Below are 26,130 nucleotides of genomic sequence, written 5' to 3' on the forward strand. Positions count from 1 at the left end.
AGAGAGTGTGACCCTCTACCCTGTGGGCAGGGTTAGAGAGCGAGACCCTCTACCCTGTGGGCAGGGTTAGAGAGCGTGACCCCCAACCCTGTGAGCAGGGTTAGAGAGCGTGACCCTCTACCCTGTGGGCAGGGTTAGAGAGAGTGACCCCACCCTGTGGGCAGGGTTACAGAGAGTTATCCCCTACCCTGTGGGCAGGGTTAGAGAGTGTGACCCTCTACCCTGTGGGCAGGGTTAGAGAGCGAGACCCTCTACCCTGTGGGCAGGGTTAGAGAGCGTGACCCCCAACCCTGTGAGCATGGTTAGAGAGCTTGACCCCCTACCCTGTGGGCAGCGTTAGTGGGCGTGACCCCCTACTCTGTGGGCAGGGTTAGAGAACGTGACCACCTACCCTGTGGGCAGGGTTAGAGAGAGTGACCCCACCCTGTGAGCATGGTTAGAGAGCGAGACCCTCTACCCTGTGGGCAGGGTTACAGAGAGTGACCCCCTACCCTGTGAGTATGGTTAGAGAGCTTGACCCCCTACCCTGTGGGCAGCGTTAGTGGGCGTGACCCCCTACTCTGTGGGCAGGATTAGAGAACGTGACCCCCTACCCTGTGGGCAGGGTTAGAGAGCGAGACCCTCTACCCTGTGGGCAGGGTTAGAGAGCGAGACCCTCTACCCTGTGGGCAGGGTTAGAGAGCGTGACCCCCTACCCTGCGAGCATGGTTAGAGAGCTTGACCCCCTACCCTGTGGGCAGCGTTAGTGGGCATGACCCCCCTACTCTGTGGGCAGGGTTAGAGAGCGAGACCCCATCCTGTGGGCAGGGTTTGAGAGAGTGACACCTGACCCTGTGGGCAGGGTTAGAGAGCGTGACCCTCTCCCCTGTGGGCAGGGTTAGAGAACGTGACCCCCTACCCTGTGGGCAGGGTTAGAGAGAGTTATCCCCTACCCTGTGGGCAGGGTTAGAGAATGTGACCCCCTACCCTGTGGGCAGCGTTAGTGGGCATGACCCCCTACTCTGTGGGCAGGGTTAGAGAGCGTGACCCTCTCCCCTGTGGGCAGGGTTAGAAAGCGTGACCCCCTACCCTGTGGGCAGGGTTAGAGAGCGTGACCCTCTCCCCTGTGGGCAGGGTTAGAGAGCGTGACCCCCTACCCTGTGGGCAGGGTTAGAGAGAGCGACCCTCGTCCCTGTGGGCAGGGTTAGAGTGTGACCCCCTACCCTGTGGGCTATGTTAGAGAGAGCGACCCTCGTCCCTGTGGGCAGTGTTAGAGAGTGACCCCCGACCCTGTGGGCAGGGTTAGAGAAAGTGACCCCGTACCCTGTGGGCAACGTTAGAGAGAGTGACCCCCGACCCAGTGGGCAGGGTTAGAGAAAGTGACCCCCTACCCTGTGGGCAGCGTTAGTGGGCGTGACCCCCGACCCTGTGGGCAGCGTTAGAGTGTGACCCCCTACCCTGTGGGCAGGGTTAGAGAGTGTGACCCCCTACCCTGCGGGCAGGGTTACAGAGAGTGACCCCCTATCCTGTGGGCAGGTTTAGGGAGAGTGACCAGAGGATTGGATAGGGTGGACAGAGAGCCTTTTTCCTCGGATGGTGATGGCTAGCACAAGGGGACATAGCTTTAAATTGAGCAGAGATAGATATAGGACAGATGTAAGAGGTAGGTTCTTTACTCCGAGAGTAATAAGGGCGTGGAATGCCCTGCCTGTAACAGTAGTGGACTTGCCAACATTAAGGGCATTTAAATGGTCATTGGATAAACATATGGATGATAAGGGAATAGTGTAGATGGGCTTTAGATTGGTTTCACAGGTCGGCGCAACATCGAGGGCCAACGGGCCTGTACTGCGCTGTAATGTACCATGTGACCCCCTACCCTGTGGGCACGGATAGAGAGCTTGACCCCCCTAACCTGTAGGCAGCGTTAGTGGGCATGACCCCCTACCATGTGGGCAGCGTCAGAGAGCGTGACTGTCGGCCTTGTGGGCAGGGTTACAGAGAGTTACCTTCTACCCTGTTGGCAGTGCTAGAGAGAGTGAGCCCCTACCCTGTGGGAAGGGTTAGAGAGCGTGACCCCCTACCCTGTGAGCATGGTTAGAGAGCATGACCCCCTACCCTGTGGGCAGCGTTAGTGGGCGTGACCCCCTACTCTGTGGGCAGGGTTAGAGAGCGAGACCCCATCCTGTGGGCAGGGTTTGAGAGAGTGACACCTGACCCTGTGGGCAGGGTTAGAGAGCGTGACCCTCTCCCCTGTGGGCAGGGTTAGAGAAAGTGACCCACTACCCTGTGGGCAGGGTTAGAGAGAGTTATCCCCTACCCTGTGGGCAGGGTTAGAGAACGTGACCCCCTACCCTGTGGGCAGCGTTAGTGGGCGTGACCCCCTACTCTGTGGGCAGGGTTAGAGAGCGTGACCCTCTCCCCTTTGGGCAGGGTTAGAAAGCGTGACCCCCTACCCTGTGGGCAGGGTTAGAGAGCGTGACCCTCTCCCCTGTGGCAGGGTTAGAGAGCGTGACCCCCTACCCTGCGGGCAGGGTTAGAGAGCGTGACCACATCCTGTGGGCAGGGTTTGAGAGTGTGACCCCCTATCCTGTGGGCAGGGTTAGAGAGAGTGACCCTCTACCCTGTGGGCAGGGTTAGAGAGTGTGACCCTCTACCCTGTGGGCAGGGTTAGAAAGCGTGACCCCCTACCCTGTGGGCAGGGGTAGAGAGTGTGACCCTCTACCCTGTGGGCAGGGTTACAAAGCGTGACCCCCTACCCTGTGGGCAGGGCTAGAGAGCGTGACCCTCTACCCTGTGGGTAGGGTTAGAGAGTGTGACCCCCTACCCTGTGGGCAGGGTTAGAGAGCGTGACCCTCTACCCTGTGGGCAGGGTTAGAGAGTGTGACCCCCTACCCTGTGGGCAGGGTTAGAGAGTGTGACCCCCTACCCTGTGGGCAGGGTTAGAGAGTGTGACCCCCTACCCTGTGGGCAGGGTTAGAGAGTGTGACCCCCTACCCTGTGGGCAGGGTTAGAGAGTGTGACCCTCTACCCTGTGGGCAGGGTTAGAGAGCGTGACCCTCTACCCTGTGGGCAGGGTTAGAGAGTGACCTCCTCACTCTGTGTGCTCCAGGCAGGATTAGAGAGTGACCTCCGCACCCTGTGGAAGATGAAGCAAGATTTTGTCCTGGCATAATAAAAAAACTCCTTGGAATAGAAGCTTCTGTTGACAGAAATTGATCTGACTCTTCAAGCCAATGACCCTCCATCACAGAGATAATTGACCAGGCAATGACTAATTATGATCTGTTTTTTTCCTTCAGATTCAGCAATGTCTCCTGGTTCTCGGAGCCCCTACCAGGAACTACGGCCCCAGATCAGTTTCACAGAGGCCATGCTGAAAGCATCAGAAAATGCTCCTTCCGTTGATGCTACAGAAGGGACAGGTTTACAGGAGCACACAGATGAGAACTGCCTATACTGCGTGTGCTTGCAGATTGTTGGCTGCCTGCCCTACAGTCATTGTGCTTCCACTTTAAACCGTGCAGGTGAGTTAAGAGCTGGCCTGCACCCTGTCTTTGTGATTCGATGGCCAAATAGCCTAGTACTGCTCCTAAGTCCTGTCATGATATCCACATCAGCATATCATGGTGCAATCACACACACACTGATGGACAGGTAGTTGGACCAACCAACACACACATAACATCGCAGCCAATCACCAGTGAGAGCACACGCACTATAAAACAGGGAACACCACAGTTCCCGCTCATTCTACCAGGAGATAGCTCAGGGCACAGAGCTCACAGCGTGCCACTCAGACATACACCATGTGCTGAGTGCCTCACTAAGATAGTGCTAGGGCTGGGTCCACAGGTTAGCTGGTGCAGCATGTACCCAAGCCAGCAGTTAGTTGTAACCGTTGTTTAGACAATAAAACAGAGGTGTACCATCTACAACCGTGTTGGATCGTTTATGCATTAGAACACCCAATACGACAAGTCCTATTCCACCCTTTCAACTTTCAGTTTCCCTTTCCATTATAACCTTACTTGACTTATTTATCTGCTGCCCGTCTTGTCTTGCATTTTCTGCAAATGACCCCAGGCTACCTTCCCTGCCTCCTTGCTTGTTGAAATCCAGACTCGTTATACCTTTTAATAATAATAATCTTTATTGTCACAAGTCGGCTTACATTAACACTGAATAAAGTTACTGTGAAAATCCCCTAGTCGCCACATACCGGCGCCTGTTCGGGTACACACAGGAAGAATTCCGAATGTCCAATTCATCTAACAGCACGTCCTTCGGGACGTATGGGAGGAAACCGGAGCACCCAGAGGTAACCCACGCAGACACAGGGAGAACGTGCTAACCACTGTGCTACTGTGCCTTCTACTCATCTCTCACAATTCCCAGGACCTGAAAACTGTGACTCCTCACCACCCGCCTTTGTCCCTTCCTCTGGCAATCTGTATACTGTCCTCACCACCCGCTTTCGTCCCTTCCTCTGGCAGTCTGTATACTGAACGAACCACCCGCTTTCGGCCCTTCCTCTGGCAGTCTGTATACTGTCAGCACCACCCGCTTTCGTCCCTTCCTCTGGCAGTCTGTATATTGTCAGCAACACCGCTTTCGTCCCTTCCTCTGGCAATCTGTATACTGTCAGCACCACCCGTTTTCGTCCCTTCCTCTGGCAGCCTGTATACTGTCAGCACCACCCACTTTCGTCCCTTCCTCTGGCAGTTTGTATACTGTCAGCACCACCCGCTTTCGGCCCTTCCTCTGGCAGTCTGTATACTGTCAGCACCACCCGCTTTCGTCCCTTCCTCTGGCAGTCTGTATACTGTCAGCACCACCCGCTTTCGTCCCTTCCTCTGGCAGTCTGTATACTGTCCTCACCACCCGCTTTCGGCCCTTCCTCTGGCAGTCTGTATACTGTCAGCACACCCGCTTTCGTCCCTTCCTCTGGCAGCCTGTATACTGTCAGCACCACCCGCTTTCGTCCCTTCCTCTGGCAGTCTATATACTGTCCTCACCACCCGCTTTCGTCCCTTCCTCTGGCAGTCTGTATACTGAACGAACCACCCGCTTTCGTCCCTTCCTCTGGCAGTCTATATACTGTTCTCACCACCCGCTTTCGTCCCTTCCTCTGGCAGTCTGTATACTGAACGAACCACCCGCTTTCGTCCCTTCCTCTGGCAGTCTGTATAAGAACATAAGAACTAGGAGCAGGAGTAGGCCATCTGGCCCCTCGAGCCTGCGCCACCATTCAATGAGATCATGGCTGATCTTTTGTGGACTCAGCTCCACTTTCCGGCCCGAACACCATAACCCTCAATCCCTTTATTCTTCAAAAAACTATCTATCTTTATCTTAAAAACATTTAATGAAGGAGCCTCTACTGCTTCACTGGGCAAGGAATTCCATAGATTCACAACCCTTTGGGTGAAGAAGTTCCTCCTAAGCTCAGTCCTAAATCTACTTCCCCTTATTTTGAGGCTATGCCCCCTAGTTCTGCTTTCATCCGCCAGTGGAAACAACCTGCCCACATCTATCCTATCTATTCCCTTCATAATCTTGTATGTTTCTATAAGATCCCCCCTCACCCTTCTAAATTCCAACGAGTACAGTCCCAGTCTACTCAACCTCTCCTCGTAATCCAACCCCTTCAGCGCTGGGATTAACCTAGTGAATCTCCTCTGCACACCCTCCAGTGCCAGTACGTCCTTTCTCAAGTAAGGAGACCAAAACTGAACACAAACTCCAGGTGTGGCCTCACTAACACCTTATACAATTGCAGCATAACCTTCCTAGTCGTAAACTCCATCCCACTAGCAATGAAGGACAAAATTCCATTTGCCTTCTTAATCACCTGTTGCACCTGTAAACCAACTTTTTGCGACTCATGCACTAGCACACCCAGGTCTCTCTGCACAGCAGCATGTTTTAATATTTTATCATTTAAATAATCCCTTTTGCTGTTATTCCTACCAAAATGGGTAACCTCACATCTGTATACTGTCAACACCACCCGCTTTCGTCCCTTCCTCTGGCAGTCTGTATACTGTCCTCACCACCCGCTTTCGTCCCTTCCTCTGGTAGTCTGTATACTGTCCTCACCACCCGCTTTCGTCCCTTCCTCTGGTAGTCTGTATACTGTCAGCACCACCCGCTTTCGTCCCTTCCTCTGGTAGTCTGTATACTGTCAGCACCACCCGCTTTCGTCCCTTCCTCTGGCATTCTGTATACTGTCCTCACCACCCGCTTTCGCCCCTTCCTCTGGCAGTCTGTATATTGTCCTCACCACCCGCTTTCGTCCCCTCCTCTGGCAGTCTGTATACTGTCCTCACCACCCGCTTTCGTCCCTTCCTCTGGCAGTCTGTATGCTGAACGAACCACCCGCTTTCGTCCCTTCCTCTGGCAGTCTGTATACTGTCCTCACCACCTGCTTTCGTCCCCTCCTCTGGCAGTCTGTATATTGTCCTCACCACCCGCTTTCGTCCCTTCCTCTGGCAGTCTGTATGCTGAACGAACCACCCGCTTTCGTCCCTTCCTCTGGCAGTCTGTATACTGTCCTCACCACCTGCTTTCGTCCCCTCCTCTGGCAGTCTGTATATTGTCCTCACCACCCGCTTTCGTCCCCTCCTCTGGCAGTCTGTATACTGTCAGCACCACCCGCTTTCGTCCCTTCCTCTGGCAGTCTGTATACTGTCCTCACCACCTGCTTTCGCCCCTTCCTCTGGCAGTCTGTATATTGTCCTCACCACCCGCTTTCGTCCCCTCCTCTGGCAGTCTGTATACTGTCAGCACCACCCGCTTTCGTCCCTTCCTCTGGCAGTCTGTATACTGTCCTCACCACCCGCTTTCGTCCCTTCCTCTGGCAGTCTGTATGCTGAACGAACCACCCTCTTTTGTCCCTTCCTCTGGCATTCTGTATACTGTCAGCACCACCCGCTTTCGTCCCTTCCTCTGGCAGTCTGTACACTGAACGAACCACCCACTTTCGTCCCTTCCTCTGGCAGTCTGTATACTGTCCTCACCACCCGCTTTCGTCCCTTCCTCTGGCAGTCTGTATACTGTCCTCACCACCCGCTTTCGTCCCTTCCTCTGGCAGTCTGTATACTGTCAGCACCACCCGCTTTCGTCCCTTCCTCTGGCAGTCTGTATACTGTCAGCACCACCCGCTTTCGTCCCTTACTCTGGCAGTCTGTATACTGTCCTCACCACCTGCTTTCGTCCCTTCCTCTGGCAGTCTGTATACTGTCAGCACCACCCGCTTTCGTCCCTCTGGCAGTCTGTATACTGTCCTCACCACCCGCTTTCGTCCCCTCCTCTGGCAGTCTGTATACTGTCAGCACCACCCGCTTTCGTCCCCTCCTCTGGCTGTCTGTATACTGTCAGCACCACCCGCTTTCATCCCTTCCTCTGGCAGTCTGTATACTGTCCTCACCACCCGCTTTCGTCCCTTCCTCTGGCAGTCTGTACACTGAACGAACCACCCACTTTCGTCCCTTCCTCTGGCAGTCTGTATACTGTCCTCACCACCCGCTTTCGTCCCTTCCTCTGGCAGTCTGTATACTGTCCTCACCACCCGCTTTCGTCCCTTCCTCTGGCAGTCTGTATACTGTCAGCACCACCCGCTTTCGTCCCTTCCTCTGGCAGTCTGTATACTGTCAGCACCACCCGCTTTCGTCCCTTACTCTGGCAGTCTGTATACTGTCCTCACCACCTGCTTTCGTCCCTTCCTCTGGCAGTCTGTATACTGTCAGCACCACCCGCTTTCGTCCCTCTGGCAGTCTGTATACTGTCCTCACCACCCGCTTTCGTCCCCTCCTCTGGCAGTCTGTATACTGTCAGCACCACCCGCTTTCGTCCCCTCCTCTGGCTGTCTGTATACTGTCAGCACCACCCGCTTTCATCCCTTCCTCTGGCAGTCTGTATACTGTCCTCACCACCCGCTTTCGTCCCTTCCTCTGGCAGTCTGTATACTGTCCTCACCACCCGCTTTCATCCCTTCCTCTGGCAGTCTGTATACTGTCACCACACCTCAATTGCTCCAGGTGCCGCCATCAGATCAGATACTTGACCAAGAACTTTTCTGACGCATCTCTGATTCGAAATATTTCCTAGAGTTGTTTGATGGAGCTGGCACAATATCTGACTCAAATCGGCATTCCTGGAAGAGATATGTTTTTGTTTCAGATTTTTGTGAGCAGAATTAACTTTATCATCAACTTAATAAAAACCAAGCTGAAATGGAAGTGTTTGATAAGGGCGGCACGTTGGTACTGCTGTCTGAAATGCTTTTGTGAGTTGCTGCATTTTGGAGATGGTGTACATGGCTGCCACTGTGCACTGGTGGTAGTGTTAGGATCCTGGATAAGAACCCAACTATTTGCAGTTTGTAAAACTGTGGGGAAATGTTATTGCATCACAGGAGTGATAACATTGTCCCTTTTATGTTAAAACAAACTTTAATTTAAACACAGAATTAACCACATTAGCAACAAAGAAATAGCTTTACAGTTATCAGTTACAGCGGTTCTTAAGAAAATAAGAAACCCTTAACTTCCTCAACCTGCCACTATATTCCAATTAAACCAACCAATATATTTCAATACCACTCGTGAATAAAGTTAACAACCAGGTTTCTACTTGCTTTTACCTGTGCAGAATCTTTGGAGAGAACATTCAGGACCAACACCTTTGTTAAGATGAGAGGTCTAGGACCAACTGACTTTTCAGACAGAACTGGTTCCTTCCATTAACTATGTCATCTGTACTCAAAAGCATGAGGCATTCTTTTGTCTCTTGCAAGATGTCCCTTCAATTGTTTAGCCAGGACCAAACACAATACCTCTCATAAATTATCTACACCCGAGGGGTCCTACAAACCTAAACAATACTCATTAGCAAGCTGTCTGTAAACAAGTACATGGTTCTCAAGATCTATTTGCAGAACACTTCACCTACAAATCAATGATTACCTCACTTTTACGACACTTTAATCACAGCTCTAGCAGTCATATTGTCTGTAAGCATCATAACCCAGGTTTTAATAACAATACTGCAAAGAATGTAAAGTATGATGATGTTTTACATTTACCACAGTAGAGAGTGAAAGTTTGTGGATCAGATACCCTAGATTGTGTCAAGCTTCTTGAGTGCTGTTTGAGCTGCACTCGTCCAGGTAAGTGGAGAGTATTCTATCACATTCTTGACTTGTGCCTTGCAGATGGTGGACAGGCTTGGAGAGTCAGGCAGTGAGTTACTCACCACACGACTCTGAGCCTCCTGACATGCTTTTTTAGCTACAGTATTTATGTGGCTGTTTCTGGTCAGTGGTAACCCCCAATATGTTGATAGGAGATTCAGCAAGGGTAATGCCATGGGATGATGGTAAGATCCTTTCAGCTGGGCATGGTCATTGCCCGCCACCTGTGTGGTGCGAATGTTACTTGCTACTTGTCAGCTGAAGCCTGGATATTTATTGTCCAGGTCTTGCTGCATTTGGATAAGGACTACATTATCTGAGAGTTCATGAACATTGCTCAATTACCAGTGAATATCCCCATTGTTGACCTGATGCAGGGAAGGTCAGTGATGAAGCAATTGAAGATGATTGGACCTCGGACTCTGCCCTGAGCAGCTCCTGCAGCGATATCCTGGAGCTGAGATGATTGACCTCCAACAACCACAACCATCTTCCTTTCTGCCGGGTATGACTCAAGCCAGCGGAGACATTTCCCCCTGAATCTCATTGACTCCAGCTTTGCTCGGGTTCCATGATACACTGTCCGTCAAATGCAGCCATGATATTGAAGACAGTCACTCTCACCTCATCTCCAGTGTTCAGCTCTTTTTTGTCCATGTTTGAATCATGGCTGTATTGAGGTCAGACGCTGAGTCTCTTGAATGCCAACATTTACAAGTTTCACAGCTGAAGAAATATTCTACTTTCCTATTCTTGTGAGCAAAATGGGGAGGCGGTGGCGTAGTGGTATTGTCACTGGACTAGTAATACAGCGACCCAGGGTAATGACCCGGGTTCAATTCCCACCACGGCAGGTAGTGGAATTTAAACTCCATAAAATATCCAAAATGAAAAGTCTCACGATAACCATGAAACCATTGTTGATTGTCATAAAACCCCATCTGGTTCACCAATATCCTTTTCAGAAGGTAACCTGCCGTCCTTACCTGGTGTGACCTACATGTGACTTCAGACCCACAGCCATGTGGTTGACTTTTAAGTTCCCTCTGAAATGGTCTAGCAAACCACTCTCTCATATTCAACCGCTACAAAAACACGTACTCAAGAAACAGGGCAAATCCAACCTGGCCAATTACTTACCTATCAGTCTACTCTCCATCAACAAAGTGATGGAAGGAGTCATCAGCAGTGCTATCAAGCAGCACTTACTCAGCAACTTCCTCAGCAATAACCTGCTCACAGACGCATACCTGGCACAAAGGAAGATAACTGTGGTGTTTGAAGGTCAATCATCTCCGCTCCAGGATGATCACTGCAGGAGTTCCTCAGGATAGTGTCCTAGTCCAACTATATTCAGCTACCTCATCAATGACTTCCCATCCATCATAAGGTCAGAAGTGGGGATGTTCGCTGATGACTGCACAATGTTCAGTACCATTTACGACTCCTCAGATAATGAAGCAGTCCAAATGCAGTAAGACCTGGGCAACATGCAGGGTTAGGGTGATAAGTGGAAAGTAACATTCATGCCACACAAGTGCTAGGCAATGACCATCACCAACAAGAAGATCTAACCATTGCCCCAAAACATTCAATGGTATTACCATCATTCAACATCCTGGGAGTTACCATTGATCAGAAACTGAACTGGGCTAGTCATGTAAATACTGTGGTTACCAGAGAAGGTCAAAGGATAGGAATCCTATGGCGAACAATTAATCCCGTCATAGAATCATAGAATTTACAGTGTAGAAGGAGGCCATTTGACCCATCGAGTCTGCACCGGCTCTTGGAAAGAGCACCCTATCCAAGCCCACACCTCCACCTATCCCCATAACCCAGTAGCCCCACCCAGCACTAAGGGCAATTTTAGACACTAAGGGCAATTTATCATGGCCAATCCACCTAACCTGCACATCTTTGGACTCCCCCTGACCCCTCAAAGCCTGTCCACCATCTACAAGGCACAAGTCAGGAGGGTGATGGAATACTCTCCATTTGCCTGGATGAGTGCAGCTCCAACAACACTCTAGAGGTTTGACACCAGGACAAAGCAGCCTGCTTGATTGCAACACTTTCCAAACCTTTAATCCCTCCACCACCGACAAACAGTGGAAACCATGTATACCATCTACAAGATGCACGGCAGTAACTCACCAAGGTTCCTTAGGCAGCACCTTCCAAACCCACAGCCACCATCTCGAAGGACAAGAGCAGCAGATACCTGGGAACCCCACCACCTGGAGATTCCCCTCCAAGTCACTCACCACCCTGACTTGGAAATATATCGCTGTTCCTTCACTGTCGCTGGGGCAACATCCTGGAACTCCCTCACTAACAGCACTGTGGGTGTACCTACACCTCGTGGACTGCAGCTGTTCAAAAAGGCAGCTCACCACCACCTTCTGAAGGGCAACCAGGAATGGGCAATAAATGCTGACCTAACCAGCAATGTCCACATCCCATAAATGAATAAGAATATATAAATCTCACTTTGTCACGGTATACTGCATCTGCCATCTTGTTGCCCGCTTTTTAACCTGTCTGCATCTCTTTGCAGCCTCCATTCCCTACCCATATCTTTACTTTCCACTGAGCTTTGTTCTTTAGCAAACCTGGATACATTATTCTCTGACTTTTCATTTAAGTAATTAATAAAGATAATAAATGTTATTTTTCAATGCTAATGTTTGTTTCAGATTTCCCAGACATTCCATGTACTGACTGCTGTGTGTCTATCATCCCAATCCACACCCACCTGGAAGTCACACCTCGCTCCTCAAAGATTTCGGGGATCTCTGGGTGCAGTGATGCTGTATCACAAGGGTCAGTGAGCAGCACTAAGAGTGTGGATATAGTAATAGGTGAGTGTGCGTGGCAGAGATGATTCAGTGGCTGACTCAAAGTCTTGCCTTCTGCATCAAAAAGGGTGAGCGAGATTACCCGATGTTTACCCAGTGGTTGGGTTTCCACCGTGTGAGGTGAAGTTTGGTGAGGCCAAGAACCAGTGTCTTCCCAGGTGGAGGAGGCTAAAGTTTTCTTCTGGAGCAGTCGTGTCAGCTGGTTATAGTTTGGCTTGTAAGGGCATTTATTGATGTTGGTTCCATCAGTGAGTGGTGGGGTTTACGGTAAGGGAGGTGAATGAGAGGATTGGCCAAGACTGGGGCAGCACGGTGGCGCAGTGGTAGCACTGCATTCTCACGGCGCTGAGGTCCCAGGTTCGATCCCGGCTCTGGGTCACTGTCCGTGTGGAGTTTGCACATTCTCCCCGTGTTTGCGTGGGTTTCACCCCCACGACCCAAAGATGCGCGAAGTAGGTGGATTGAACATGCTAAATTGTCCCTTAATTGGAAAAAATGAATTGGGCACACTAAATTAATTTTTTTTTAAAAGGGATTAGCCAAGACTGTCTTGCTGTAAATCACTACAAGTGAAAGGTGTATCCAAGTATAGCCTAATGCAAGGTTAAATGACACTGTTCCATTGCCTTTGACCCATTTGTCTCCTGCAGGAGGGAAGCCCGTCACAGACGACACGCCTGCCTGCCGAGTGCTGTTGAGGAAGGAAGTCTTACGATTGGTCATTAATCTGAGCAGCTCTGTGGGGACAAAAGGCCACGAAACTGGGCTCTTGACGTAAGAACTAATTTAATTAAATCACCACCAGGGCATTATCTTTAGACTCAACAACAACTTGTATTAAAGGTGCGATGTACATATAATATAAAATTCCAAGGCACTTCCCAGGAACATTATAAAACAAAGTAGGACAGCAAGTCATAAAAGGAGATATTAGGTTAGATGACCCATAGCTCGGGCAAAGAAATAGGTTTCAAGGTGTCTAGACAGAGGAAAGCAATGTGGAAGGTGTAGTGAGTGAATTCCAGAGCTTGAAGGCCAAGGCAACTGAGGCGCAACCATCATTGGCAGTTTTGGATTACCTCAAATTCAATACATCACAGACCAGGCAGGAGTCATGGAAGTCAAGTATTAAAGGAATACTTTACACCTGTCTTTTCCATGTAAGAAGATGCTCTGCAGGGCATGGTAAACGAGGAGGTGGTTCAGAGAAGAGTTTAAAATTGATAGGGAGCAGGTATTGGGTACTGTCTGTACTTAAAGCTTATAAGGTAGCAGGACTGGATGATATGCATCCAAGGATGCTGAGGAAAGTGAGAGCAGAAACTGCGGAGGCACTGGCCATAATTTTCCAGTCTTCCTCAGGCTTGGATGTTGCCAGAGGACTAGGAAATTGTAAATATTACACTCTTGTTCAAAGAGGGTGGAGAGAAGCCGAGCAACCTCAGGCCAGTCAGCTTAATGTCGGTGCTGGGGAAGCTTCGAGAAACAATAAAATTAGGAAAAACTAAGTCACTTGGGCAAATGTGGATTAACTTGGGAAAGCCAGCACAGAGTTGTGACGGGAAAATTGTGTTTAACTAACTTGCTTGTGTTTTTCAATGAGTAAACAAAGAGGGTTGATGGGGGTAATGCTGTTGATATGGTGTACATGGGCTTCCAAAAGGAATTTAATATGGTGCTGCACAACAAACTTGTGAACACAAGTTGAAAGCTCATGGAATAAAAGGAACAGGTATGAAATTGGCTCACTGACAGAGAACAGAGAATAGTGGTTAATGGATGTTTTTTTGAACTAGAGGAAGGTTAATGGCGGAGTTCCTCAAGACCCTTTTTCTTCCTGACACACACGAATAGTCAATTGGAAGTACAGGTCTCGAGTATTGCTAAAAAAAAATAGACCTTGTGCCGAATTGTTTCATCTTTCCCTCATAACAGAAACAACTTTCCCCAGTTCATGCCCCATGGCAATGCCTCTACCAATCAGTGTGATTGACTCTTAAGCCCTGTCTCAAATGGCCTAGCAAGCCAGTCAGCTGTATCCAACCCGCTAGAAAGTTTATAAGGAATGAAACCAGACACGCTCCATCGACCTAGAATCCAGAAATTGGGAAAGCTGTCTTGCATACTAGTCAAGCAACGGCCTGGCATAGTCATGCTCATAAAATCATACCATACATATCCTAGACACCACCATCGCTAGGTACGTCCTGTCCCAGCAGCAGGACAGACCCAGCAGAGGTGACCACACAATGGTGTACAGTCGGGAAGAAGTTGCCCTGGGAGCCCTCAACATCAACTCTGGACCCAATAAAATCTTATGGCCTCAGGTCAAACATGGGCACGGAAACCTGCCTGTGAATTAGTACTCTTCCATGTTGAACAGCATTTGGAGGAAACACGGAGGGTGGCAAGGGTGCAAAATATACTCTTGTGGAGGGGTTTTCAATGTTCAACACCATGAGTGGCTCAGTAGCACCACTACTGACAAAGCTGGTTGAGCCCAAAAGGACATAACTGCTTGATAGCTGGGCCTGCGGCAAGTGATATGGGAACCAACCAGAGAGAAAAACATACTTGATCTCATCCTCACCAACCTGCCTGCTGCAGATGCATCTGTCCATGACAGTATCAGTAGAAGTGACCACCACACAGTCCTTGTGGAGACAAAGCCCCATCTTCACATTGAGGATAGTCTTCATGGTATAATGTGGCACTACCACCGTGATAAATGGGTTAGACTTCGAATAAATCCAGCAACTCGAGACTGGGCATCCGTGAGGCGCTGTGGGCCATCAGCAGCAGCAGAATTGTATTTAACCGCAATCTGCAACCTCATGGCCCGGCATATCCCCCACTCTGCCATTACCACCCAGCCAGGGGATTAACCCTGGTTCAATGAAGAGTGCAGGAGAGCGTGCACATATTGAAAAGTGAAGCTACAACACAGGACTACTTGCATGCCAAATAGCATAAGCAGCAAGTAACAGCAAGAGGTAAGTGATACCACAAACAATGGTATATTAAAGCAAACTTTATTACTAACACAGGATTAGCACTGTAGCTTCCCAGCACCAGGGACCCGGGTTCGAATCCCTGCTTGGGTCACTGTCTACTGTCTGTGCGGAGTCTGCAAATTCTCCCCCGTGTCTGCATGGGTTTCCTCCGGAAACTCCAGTTTCCTCCCACAAGTCCCATAAAACATGCTTGTCAGGTAAATTGGACATTCTGAATTCTTCCTCCGTGTACCCGAACAGGTGCCGGAGTGTGGCTACTAGGGGCTTTTCACAGTAACTTCATAGCAGTGTTAATGTAAGCCTACTTGTGACAATAAAGATCGTTATATAACAACACCAGGTTAAAGTCCAACAGGTTTGTTTTGAATCATTAGCTTTCGGAGCACTGCTCCTTCCTCAAGTGAATGAAGAGGTGGGTTCCAGAAATATTTATATAGACAAAGTCAAAGATGCAAGACGATACCTTGAATGCAAGTCTTTGCAGGTAATTAAGTCTACAGGTCCAGACAGAGCAACTGGAGAGAGGGATAATCCCAGGTTAAAGAGGTGTGAATTGTCTCAAGATAGGACAGTTGGTAGGATTTTGCACGCCCAGGCCAGATGGTGGGGGGTGAATGTAATGCGACATGAATCCAAGGTCTCTGTGTGCGGAACTTGGCTATAAGTTTCTGCTTGCCAATCCTGCGTTGTCGCCCGTCCTGAAGGCCGCCTTGGAGAACGCTTACCCGGAGATCAGAGGCTGAATGCCCTTGACTGCTGAAGTGTTCCCCGACTGGAAGGGAACATTCCTGCCTGGCGATTGTCGTGCGATGTCCGTTCATCCGTTGTCGCAGCGTCTGCATGGCCTCACCAATGTACCACGCTTAGGGACATCCTTTCCTGCAGCGTATGAGGTAGGCAACGTTGGCCGAGTCGCACGAGTATGTACCGCGTACCTGGCGGGTGGTGTTCTCACGTGTAATGGTGGTTCCCATGTCGACATGTGTTGTATTGGCCTTGCTGTGACTCAAATTCCTGTTCTGTTCTTCCTCCACAGGATAAAGGAGAAGTTTCCTCATGCTTTCGATGACATTTGTCTCTACTCTGAGGTGTCCCACTTGTTGGCGAACTGCACCTTCAGACTCCCCTCCCGCAGGTTTATCCAAGAACTTTTCCAGGATGTTCAGTTTCAACCAGTAAGTTCCTGACTGCAATTCTTGTTAATCAGAGAGCTCTGCCTCACAAGAGATCATATTGCTCCTTCCCAGTTAGTTTCAACTCACCTCTGAGGGCAGAATGAGGTTGCACCTGAGGCTGTCCTGAGGGAGATGCATCATTTTGCAATGAGGGGGTTCCTTCTCTCTGATTGTAGTGGGGTGTGGAATCTCTCTCCGTCACTGTTATACACATGGATGTTGAACGTGGTCCTTCTCAACTGAATCTAGGAGACTTTTACCCGTGCCCACAGGAGCAATCTCACTGTCTGAATCTGGAGGTTTCTTTATCTCTGTCACTGTCTTCATTTCCAGGTAACTTTATCATCCTGGGAGATTATTCCTGTCTGGTGCAAGGAATCACTTGTCTCATTGTCTGGGAAGCTCTTCTTTCTGTCTCTCTATAGCCCTCTTGCTGTCTCTCTTCCTCTCTGTCTGTAACTAGCTGCCTCCTGTCTCAATCTCCTGTACCCCGCTGCCCTCTCACGCTGTGTGTCCCATGCTGACTGAGGGTCTCTCCCTCGCTCAAAGCGTGCCCTCGCTGTACCCCTCGCCGCTTGCCACCCCCCACCACCATCTCTCGCCACCCTCCCTGTTCTCTTGCTATGTTCTACCACCCCCTGGTCTCTCGCCCCCTCACTCCCAGAGGGTCTCTTACTATTTTGGTGTCACTCACTCTTGCAGTGGGGGAGGGGGAATGAGTCGCTCAGCATTTGTAATTTTCACAGTGTAACACATCAAACCGCGTGGGCCGACACACGCAAAACACCTAAACGAACAAAAAACAGAACCCCCCCGCCCTCTTCCTTAATTACCCGTATAATTAGTTCCCTGTCCTTATCTAACACTGCCATGTCTCCTGTTTCCCCCCCCCCCCCCTCCCTGCTGCTGACGTTCAATTTTCCTTGAGGAAATCGATGAACGGCTGCCATCTCCGGGCAAACCCCTGAATTGATCCTCTCAAGGCGAACTTGATTTTTTTCCAGATTGAGAAATCCTGCCATCTCGTTGACCCACACTCCTGACTTTGGGGGCTCCGAGTCCCTCCATCCCAGCAATATCCATCTCCGGGCCACCAGGGAGGAGAAGGCCAGGACATCGGCCTCCCTTCCCCCCCTTGGCCTCTGGATCCTCCGATACCCCAAATATTGCCAGTTCTGGACTCGGAGTTACCCTCCCTTCCAGGACTTCTGACATAACGTCCGCGAATCCCTGCCAGAATCCCCTCAATTTCGGACATGCCTAAAACATATGTTCATGGTTCACCGGGCTACCCCCACACCACCCACATCTGTCCTCCACCTCCTCAAAGCACCTACTCATCCAGGCTACCGTCATGTGGGCCCTGTGGACCACCTTGAACTGGATCAAGCTAAGCCTGGCACACGACGAGGATGAATTGACTCTCTTCAGGGCTTTTTTCCACAGTTCAATTTCCAGCTCTCCTCCCAGCTCCTCTTCCCACTTCCTCTTCACCTCTCTGATAGGGGCCCCTTCCCACTCCATCAACTCCTTGTATATCTCCGAAACCCTCCCCTCTCTACCCCCAGTTTTTGACATCACCTTGTCCTGTAGTCTCCTCAGGGGGAGGCGAGGAAAGCTTGGAACCTGCCTCCGTACAAAGTCCCGTACCCGAAGTTACCGGAATCCGTTTCCACTCGGCAACTCAAACTCCTCCTCTAGTGCCTCCAAGGTCAGAAAGCCCTCCTGGATGAATAGGTCCGCAAATCTCTCAATCCCTGCCCGCTGCCATCTCTTAAAGCCCCCATCCAGCCCCCCCCCCCCCGGGGGAAACCCGTGGTTGTCACAAATCGGTGACCACACTGACTCCCAATATCAAGTGCTGCCTCAATTGCACCCACACCCTCAGGGCTGCCAGCACCACAAGGCTTGTAGAGTACCGAGCCGGCGAGAACAGCAAAGGCGCCGTTAGTAAAGCCTCCAAACTCGTACCCTTGCAGGATGCCACTTCCACTCACTCCCAAACCGACCCCTCCCCCACTACCCACTTCCTGACCATCAATCTGTTAGCCGCCCAGTAATAATTAATAAAACTCGGGAGGGTCAGGCCCGCATCTCCGCGACCCCGTTCCAGGGGTGCCTTCTTTATTCTCGAGGTTTTACTCACCCACACAAAACCCGAGATCACCACGTTCGTTTTCCTGAAAAAAGCCTTTGGGACAAAAATTGGAAGACATTGAAAAAAGAAGAGCAGTCTCGGAAGGACCATCAACTTCACCGTCTGGACCCTCCCCGCCAGCATCAGCGGGAACATGTCCCATCTGCGGAAGTCCCTTTTCATTTGATCAACCGCTTTGCCCAGATTTAACTTATGAAGCTGCCCCCAATCCTTAGCCACTTGAATCCCCAGATATCTAAAACTCCTCTCAGCTACTTTAAAACACCTCACTCTTTCCCATATTTAACTTGTAACCTGAAAATGGTCCAAATTCTCCTGGTATCTGCATGATTTTGGCTATTCCCCCCCCATCGGGTCTGTGACATAGAGCAGCAAGTCGTCCGCATAGAGAGAGACCCTGTGCTCCATCCCCTCCTCACTATCCCCCGCCAGGCATTTGATGATCTAAGGGCCATTGCTAAGGGCTCTATGGCCAGGGCAAACAGTAATGGGGAGAGCGGGCATCCCTGCCTTGTCCTCCTACAGAGACTAAAGTATTCTGACCGGACTCAGTTGGTTCTTACATTTGCCACCGGAGTCTGATATAACAGCTGGACCCAATCCACAAATCCCTGCCCAAACCCAAACCTGCCTAAAATATCCCATAGGTACTTCCACTCCACCCGGTCGAAAGCCTTCTCCGTGTCCATGGCCACTGCCACCTCAATATCGTGCCCCTCCGCCTGCATAATTATAACATTAAGAAGTCGTCTAATATTGGGCGTCAGGTGCCTGCCCTTCACAAATCCCGTCTGATCCTCCCTGATCACCCTCCGGGACACAATCCTCTATTTGGGTGGCCACAGTCTTTGCCAGCAATTTAACATCCACATTCAAAAGGGAAATTGGCCTGTACGATCCACAGCTCTCCGGGTCCTTGTCTCACTTCAGGATGAGAGAGATTGATTAACGTTGGGGGAAGCACTCCCAACTCCCGAGACTCGTTAAAAGCCTTGACTAGAAGCGGCCCCAGTAGCCCAGAAAACCTTTTATAAAATTCCACTGGGAATCCATCAGGTCCCGGGGCCTTACCCGATTGCATCGCTCCCACTTCATCTATCAACTCCCCGAGCCCAATTGGGCCCCCCCCCCCCCAGGGCTTCCACCAGCTCCTCATCTACGTTCGGGAACTCTAGCCTCTCCAGAAATTGATTCATACCCTCCTCCCCGACCGGGGGTTCCGACTCATGTCGTCGACTATAGAATTCACAGAACATGTCGTTAACCCCCCCTCCCCGGGTCCATCACTACCTTCCCCCTCATATCCTTTATTTTCCCTATTTCTCTCGCCGCCTCCTGCTTCCTCAGTTGATACACCAGCATCCTGCTAGCCTTCTCCCCATATTCATATATTGCCCATTTTACCCTCCTCAGCTGTCCCTCCGACTTACCTGTGGAAGGTAGCGCAAATTGCATTAGAAGTCTCTGACGCTCCTTTAGGAGCTTCTCATTCGGAGACTCCGAATATCTCCTGTCCACTTGTGAGATTTCTCCCACCAACCTGTCCAGCTCCGCCCATTCAGTCTTCTCCCTATGGGCCCGAATCGAAATGCATTCCCCTCTAATAACCGCCTTCAATGCCTCCCACACCACCCCAGCTGCGGTCTCTCCCGTGCCGTTGTTCTTTATATACCCCCAAATGGCCTCTCTCACTCACTAACAGTTATCGGAGTCCGCTAACAGCCCTGCATCTAATCTCCACTGCGAGCGCTGGGACTTTCCTGAGCTTACCCGCAGGTCTCTGCAATGTGGCGCGTGGTCTGACACCACAATTGCTGAGTACTCGGTGTCCTCCACCCCCGCTAAGTGTTTTATCCAGTACAAAAAAAACTATCCTGGAATATACATTGTGCACATGAGAGTAGAATGAATATTCCTCGCTCCGTGGCCTCTCGAATCGCCACAGATCAACCCCTCCCATGCGCTACATGAACCTCTGCAGTTTTTCTTTTCTTTTTTTCTTCATAGAATTTACAGTGCAGAAGGAGGCCATTCGGCCCATCGAGTCTGCACCGGCTCTTGGAAAGAGCACCCGACCCAAGGTCAACACCTCCACCCTGTCCCCATAACCCAGTAACCCCACCCAACACTAAGGGCAATTTATCATGGCCAATCCACCTAACCTGCACATCTTTGGACTGTGGGAGGAAACCGGAGCACCCGGAGGAAACCCACACACACACACGGGGAGGATGTGCAGACTCCGCACAGACAGCGATCCAAGTCGGGAATCGAACCTGGGGACCCTGGAGCTGTGAAGCAATTGTGCTATCCACAATGCTACCGTGCTGCCCTTTCGCCATTTCTAATAACTTCCCCGACCCAGAACTCGACCGGTCCATTCTCGGATCTAGGACCATGTTGAAGTCACCCCCAATAATAAAAGCAAATTACTGCGGATGCTGGAATCTGAAACGAAAGAGAAACCGCTGGAAAATCTCAGCAAGTCTGGGAGCATCTGTAGGGGGAGAAAAGAGCTAAAGTTTTGAGTCCAATGACTCTTTGTCACTCGTGTGGGGGGGGGGGGGTGAGCCCCTCTTGTGAGAGGGGAATTAGTCCCTCTTGCGGGGTGGGGGGGAGGGGGAAATGAGTCCCTCTTGTGGGGAGGGGGAATGAGTCCGTCTTGCGGTGGGGGAGGGGGTATGAGTCCGTCTTGCGGGGGGGGGGGGGGGAATGAGCCCCTCTTGCGGTGGGGAATGGGTACCTCCATGCTCTGATCATGTTCCTTCTCTCGGCAGCTTTACGAGGAAGCAGACACTACTCTCCTATCGCCGAAGCAGGTCGAAGCTGAGTTAACCCTAGCATCCTGACCAAACCCGTGCCGAAGATTTGCTGCATCGCCAAACCTACAACTTCACCCAGGATCCACTGGTACCAACATCTGACCACAGCTCTGACTAGCAGGGCAGGGCAGGTGTGTGAACTAGGCATTCAAATCCTGCCCCATGCATGCGGAACCTCACTCCGTCTGATTTGTTCTTATTTATTTCCCTTCCCTCTGTCTTGGACGTGAAGATATCCTTAACACTACTGGAGGAGTGATGCAGATTGGGGCTGGTTATCAGGCACTGCAGGGGTTCAGTGACTGGTTAGATCTCCCCCTATTCCATTGCACAACCTGGACAGTCTCACTCCACCAACACTGCCTCTCATTTACTTCAGCCTCTGTGCCAGACACATTCAACCCCCACATACTCACCGCAGGAGCGTCTTTTCATGCTTAATTTGTACAGCTTGTACAAAGGACCATCCTGTAATCTGACTTGGATGAGTTCGCGTGGATTGGAACCAGGCTCCTGTGCCTTTAACTCATTACAGAAAGCATTCGGTGGCATGGTGCTCTGGTGCCCAGCAAATGGGTGGATTTACCTTTTACTGGCAAAATCATCCCAGCAGTAACTAATTAAAGGATTGTCCTTTTACTGTGGGTACATTGGAATCGTAACTTAATGCACCCACGAACAATTGAAGCTTCCTCTGCTCCACAGTAGAGCAATAGGAGAGAGCAGAAGTGTGTGGGAGCCCTGTCCCTACCCCTAGATTCCAGGCCATATGTGGAGTCTCCCTCTTCCCCTGCTCCTTGACCCTAAGGTACATAGGAAACCCTCCCATCCCCTGCTGCTAGACTCCAGGGTATCTAGGTGTCTCTTCCCACTGTTCCTGGATTCTGTACATGGAAAGTATCCACTCTCTGACTGGAATGTTACGGGGCATTGATGGTAAAATCCTGTTGTGTTGGAACTTCATAAAGCTTCCATTGAATGGGCACTAACCAAAGCTGCACCTCAACTTCCAGCCACACCATTGAGGAGGAAGAAAGTCTGTCTGCCATTATCAATGGGGCTGCAGTCAAGTAGGTTTTCACATGGTGAGGGTACATACTCCATTCGCATCACTGAGCCACCATCTTGGTCTTTCAGCACTCGCTCTGACTCCGTAAACATGATTGAAATCCTCTGCAGGTTCCTTGACATTAGTGTATGTTTGTTGCTCAAGGTGCTTGCTGTTCAGCTCTGAGGGCCCGGTATCAGCAAGTAGCAACGAGATATCCCAACGCAAACACAAGGCAATCTGAGCGCATGTCAGGCATAAGAGTATGTGAGGGACAGAATCAGGTAGTGTGCTTTAGATAGACCCTGCAATCACCCGTTATCAGGCTCAATCATCCCAGTGCTGTCCTGGAGAGTCTTGCCTCAACCTCTGCTGTGCTTATAACTCAAATGCAAATAATTTGTGTGTCATTTCATATTGAATGCAGATCGATGCGGTGAAGAATTTCTGCCATTTCACTGGTCACAGTGAGTTACATTTATATAGTGGAATTTTAGAGATGTTTTTGTACACATTACCATAAATACCAGTGTCTGGGTAGAGAAAGATGATGTTTACTGACTTGATTCCCATATCCAGTACTCATTAAGAGAGCCCCTTCCCCATGGGGCCTGATGCAGCACCTTTGTGGCTTTTGGAGGCAGTGGGAGTGACCCCCCAGTAGGATGCTTTTCAGAGGCACCTGACAAGCTGGGACAATGCTGTCATCTTGCTCTGAATAATAACGTCAGGCTCATCAGATTGGATCGTTTGTCTGGACTCAATGGGAGGGACTCTGTCTCTGGATGGAGATGTGGCTATAAATTCTGGGTAGAATTGCTGGCTTCTGGGTGAGGATGGTAGATTCTGTCGGTCGGGGACTGGAATGCCAGGGCGAACTGATGGATGTTTTCATTCCTAGAGTACATGGTAACTTCCAGCAGCCAGTGGTGGTAAATTGAAAGGGGAGAATGAAGGGATGGGTCCAGAATAAGGTGCTACTACAATACACAGGTCCATCTCTCCAGGAACTGACTACTTGGGAGAAAGGAATAGAATCCATGTGGTGGAGGGGTTTGCTGTGACCTGAGCACTTTGCACCTACTTGTCTTCCAGCTGCTTGTCCCAACTCTGGTTCTGCCTCCCAGACATCATTTGTAAATCATTACAGCAACTCTGCCATGCAAGCTCTGGCCCATCAAATCGGGCACTGGAAGATCACCTCACTCTCCTACAGTGCACTGGAAAAAACACTAATTTGCAAGTTGACCAGTTAAATCAGTCAGCAGCAGTGACCATCTGCTCAAAGACAATTGATGTTGAAGGTTCTAATGTATAGGTCAACAATTCACTATGTTATGATCATTTGTCATTTTAGTCCTTTTCTGTCCCAAGGCTGGTCAGGATTATGCAGATGTCTGGAGTCTCTGTCTTGTCATTCCCGTGGTTTGTGTATGTCTGTCCTTCCTATCAGTCTCCGAATCTTGTGGCTCGTCTGCTTCTCATGATTAGTCAGTCAGTCACTCTCTCCGTATTTGATCGCTTGCATCTGCCCAAACTCTCCAAAGAGCTTTAGGAATTAGGTGGTTGCAGAGAATCTCTGGTGTCTTACTGGGAGGGTGGCTGAGATTTCTTGATCCAGCAATCGTGCATTTGCTTTATTGCATGTGCATAGTTGTAGACCGAGTAAACCGAGAAGGAGGCGTGTGTGAAAGAACATCGAAGGTGGACAATGCAGCCATCATTGTGGACGTGTTCGGTTTCGTTTCTTTCTGATAAGCTGCTATATTATTGGGATGTTCTGGTGTTCATAGGTCACTGAACATGAAACCTGATTTATATTGTATACCTGTAACATAGTCTGATTAAAAATGAGAAAAGAAATTATTTATATATTTTCCATAAGAGAATATTTCATGGAGCTGTGTATAATTTAAATAAAATAAAGCCGAGAAGTGTGGCTGTCGAGAGTAATGTTTTTGTGTTGCCACCTTGTGGTTTCTTTGTATAGTGTGTACAGTCTGTTTCTGGGCATTTCCCCTTCTGAACATAACTTATCAAAGGGATGCATTGTTAATTAACAATAAAAACAAAAGTATCCAAACTAACTCTGAATGGTGTCCTGTCATTCCTGTCACTACAACAACTACTTGCATTTATGTAGCATCTTTACCATAGCGGTACTTCCAAAAGTGCCACCAGCCAAAATGTGCTCACTTTGAATTCAGATTTCAGGATTACAAAATGGGGAAGTTGTAAAGTGCGGGCAATGCACAAGAGGTCACGAAAAACAGCTGGTCAAGATGTTTTGTGTTATGTCATTTATAACATAGACTTGCTGGACTGAATGGTTTCCCATGACTGCTCTCCACAGAACAATCTAGTCTGTCTCATTTTATCCCTGTACCCCAGCAAGTTTATTCTCTTCTGGTGCCTATTCAATATCCTGTTGAAAACCAATGGTTGCCTGCTTTCACCACCCTTGTGGGCAGCGAGTTCCAGGTCTTTGCCATTTGATACATTAAAAAAACTTTACCCTCATATCCTTTTCCCTAAACCATTGCTCCTTCCCGATAATAGCAGTACAGCTGTACCTCCACAAAGAGTAGAGTGATTCAAGGTGGCTCATCATTAATCAAGGGTAATTAGGAATGGGCAACAAACGACTTCCGGTTGGGGCGATGTGTTGAAGTCGCACGAAAGGTGGCTCTCCCATGGAAACTTCAACTCCGGTCCTTTCAACCCGAAAATCGGTCATTAAGCGAACATTAAGCAGTGTTAACCACTGTGCCACCATACTACCCCCATTTCCAAAGTTGTGGGAATGAGGGTATCAGAACAGCCAGAACTCTTTACGGGTTGAGGGGCACGTGCCCTAGCTTTTGCCTCCCTGATCGCCCGCCAGAGACTCCTGTTCGGCTGGAGATCATCAGTGCCACCCTAGGCTGCGGACTGGCTCTCTGACTTCCATTCGAGGATTGGAGGAAGGCTTCCACAACACGGAAGCAATTCACCAGCCTGTTCCAAGCCTGTTTGTAACCAACAAGCAATATGGAGACTTCCGGGTGCGGCGATGACCAGCTAAGTCGCACGTTTCGGCAGCTCCCGGTGGAAAGGACTTTTGGGCTCTTAATAGGAGCCCCAACGGCAATTTTAACAGCTGAAAACACTGTGCGGTAAACCAGAAGGGACTCCCCCCTGGACACGGATGGAAAAAGGAGAGGAAAGTGGCCGGATTGCGGTGGATCCTCTAGAGCAGCGGCAAGGAAGGCAAGCACAAAGCAAGATGGCGTCAGAAGGAGGCAGTTTAATATGGGGCCCTGACCAACAAGAGTTCCTGCGGCGTTGCGTGGAAGAACTTAAAAAGGAGATGAAGAAGGAGCTGTTGGCCCCGATATTACAGGCGATTGAAGGGCTAAAGGAGGAGCAAAAGACCCAGGAGCAGGAGCTTCGGGTCATGAAGGCAAAGGCTGCTGAGAATGAGGACGACATACAGGGCCTGGTGGTGAAGACAGAGATGCACGAGGCACAACACAAAAGGTGTGCGGAAAGGCTGGAGGTGCTGGAGAATAATGCGAGGAGGAAGAATTTAAGGATTCTTGGTCTTCCCGAAGGTGCAGAAGGGGCTGATGTCGGGGCATATGTGAGCACGATGCTGCACTCGTTAATGGGATCGGAGGCCCCGACGGGCCCGTTGGAGGGAGCCTATCGAGTTATGGCGCGAAGACCGAGGGCTGGAGAAATTCCTCGAGCCATAGTGGTGAGATTTCTCCGATATAAGGACAGAGAGATGGTCCTCAGATGGGCAAAGAAAACTCGGAGCAGTAGGTGGGAGAACACGGTGATCCGCGTATATCAAGATTGGAGTGCGGAGGTGGCGAGAAGGAGGGCAAGCTCT

General features: G+C 50.0%; 1 protein-coding gene across 2 annotated transcripts in view; it reads left to right on the forward strand.

Moving 5' to 3' along the window:
• Nucleotides 1-24,340, forward strand: part of LOC140429071 (rapamycin-insensitive companion of mTOR-like) — a 321,889-nt gene extending 297,549 nt beyond the window's left edge. For both annotated transcript variants that reach the window (XM_072515622.1, XM_072515623.1), the window contains 5 exons: nt 3,282-3,506; nt 11,875-12,039; nt 12,687-12,810; nt 16,087-16,225; nt 21,161-24,340. In XM_072515622.1, coding sequence (XP_072371723.1) covers nt 3,282-3,506; nt 11,875-12,039; nt 12,687-12,810; nt 16,087-16,225; nt 21,161-21,232 — 725 coding nt within the window. In that variant the 3' untranslated portion in view covers nt 21,233-24,340. The remainder of the gene's footprint in view (nt 1-3,281; nt 3,507-11,874; nt 12,040-12,686; nt 12,811-16,086; nt 16,226-21,160) is intronic.
• Nucleotides 24,341-26,130: the final 1,790 nt, after the last annotated feature.

This window comes from Scyliorhinus torazame, chromosome 9, assembly GCF_047496885.1.
Source record: "Scyliorhinus torazame isolate Kashiwa2021f chromosome 9, sScyTor2.1, whole genome shotgun sequence".
NCBI classification, from domain to species: domain Eukaryota; kingdom Metazoa; phylum Chordata; class Chondrichthyes; order Carcharhiniformes; family Scyliorhinidae; genus Scyliorhinus; species Scyliorhinus torazame.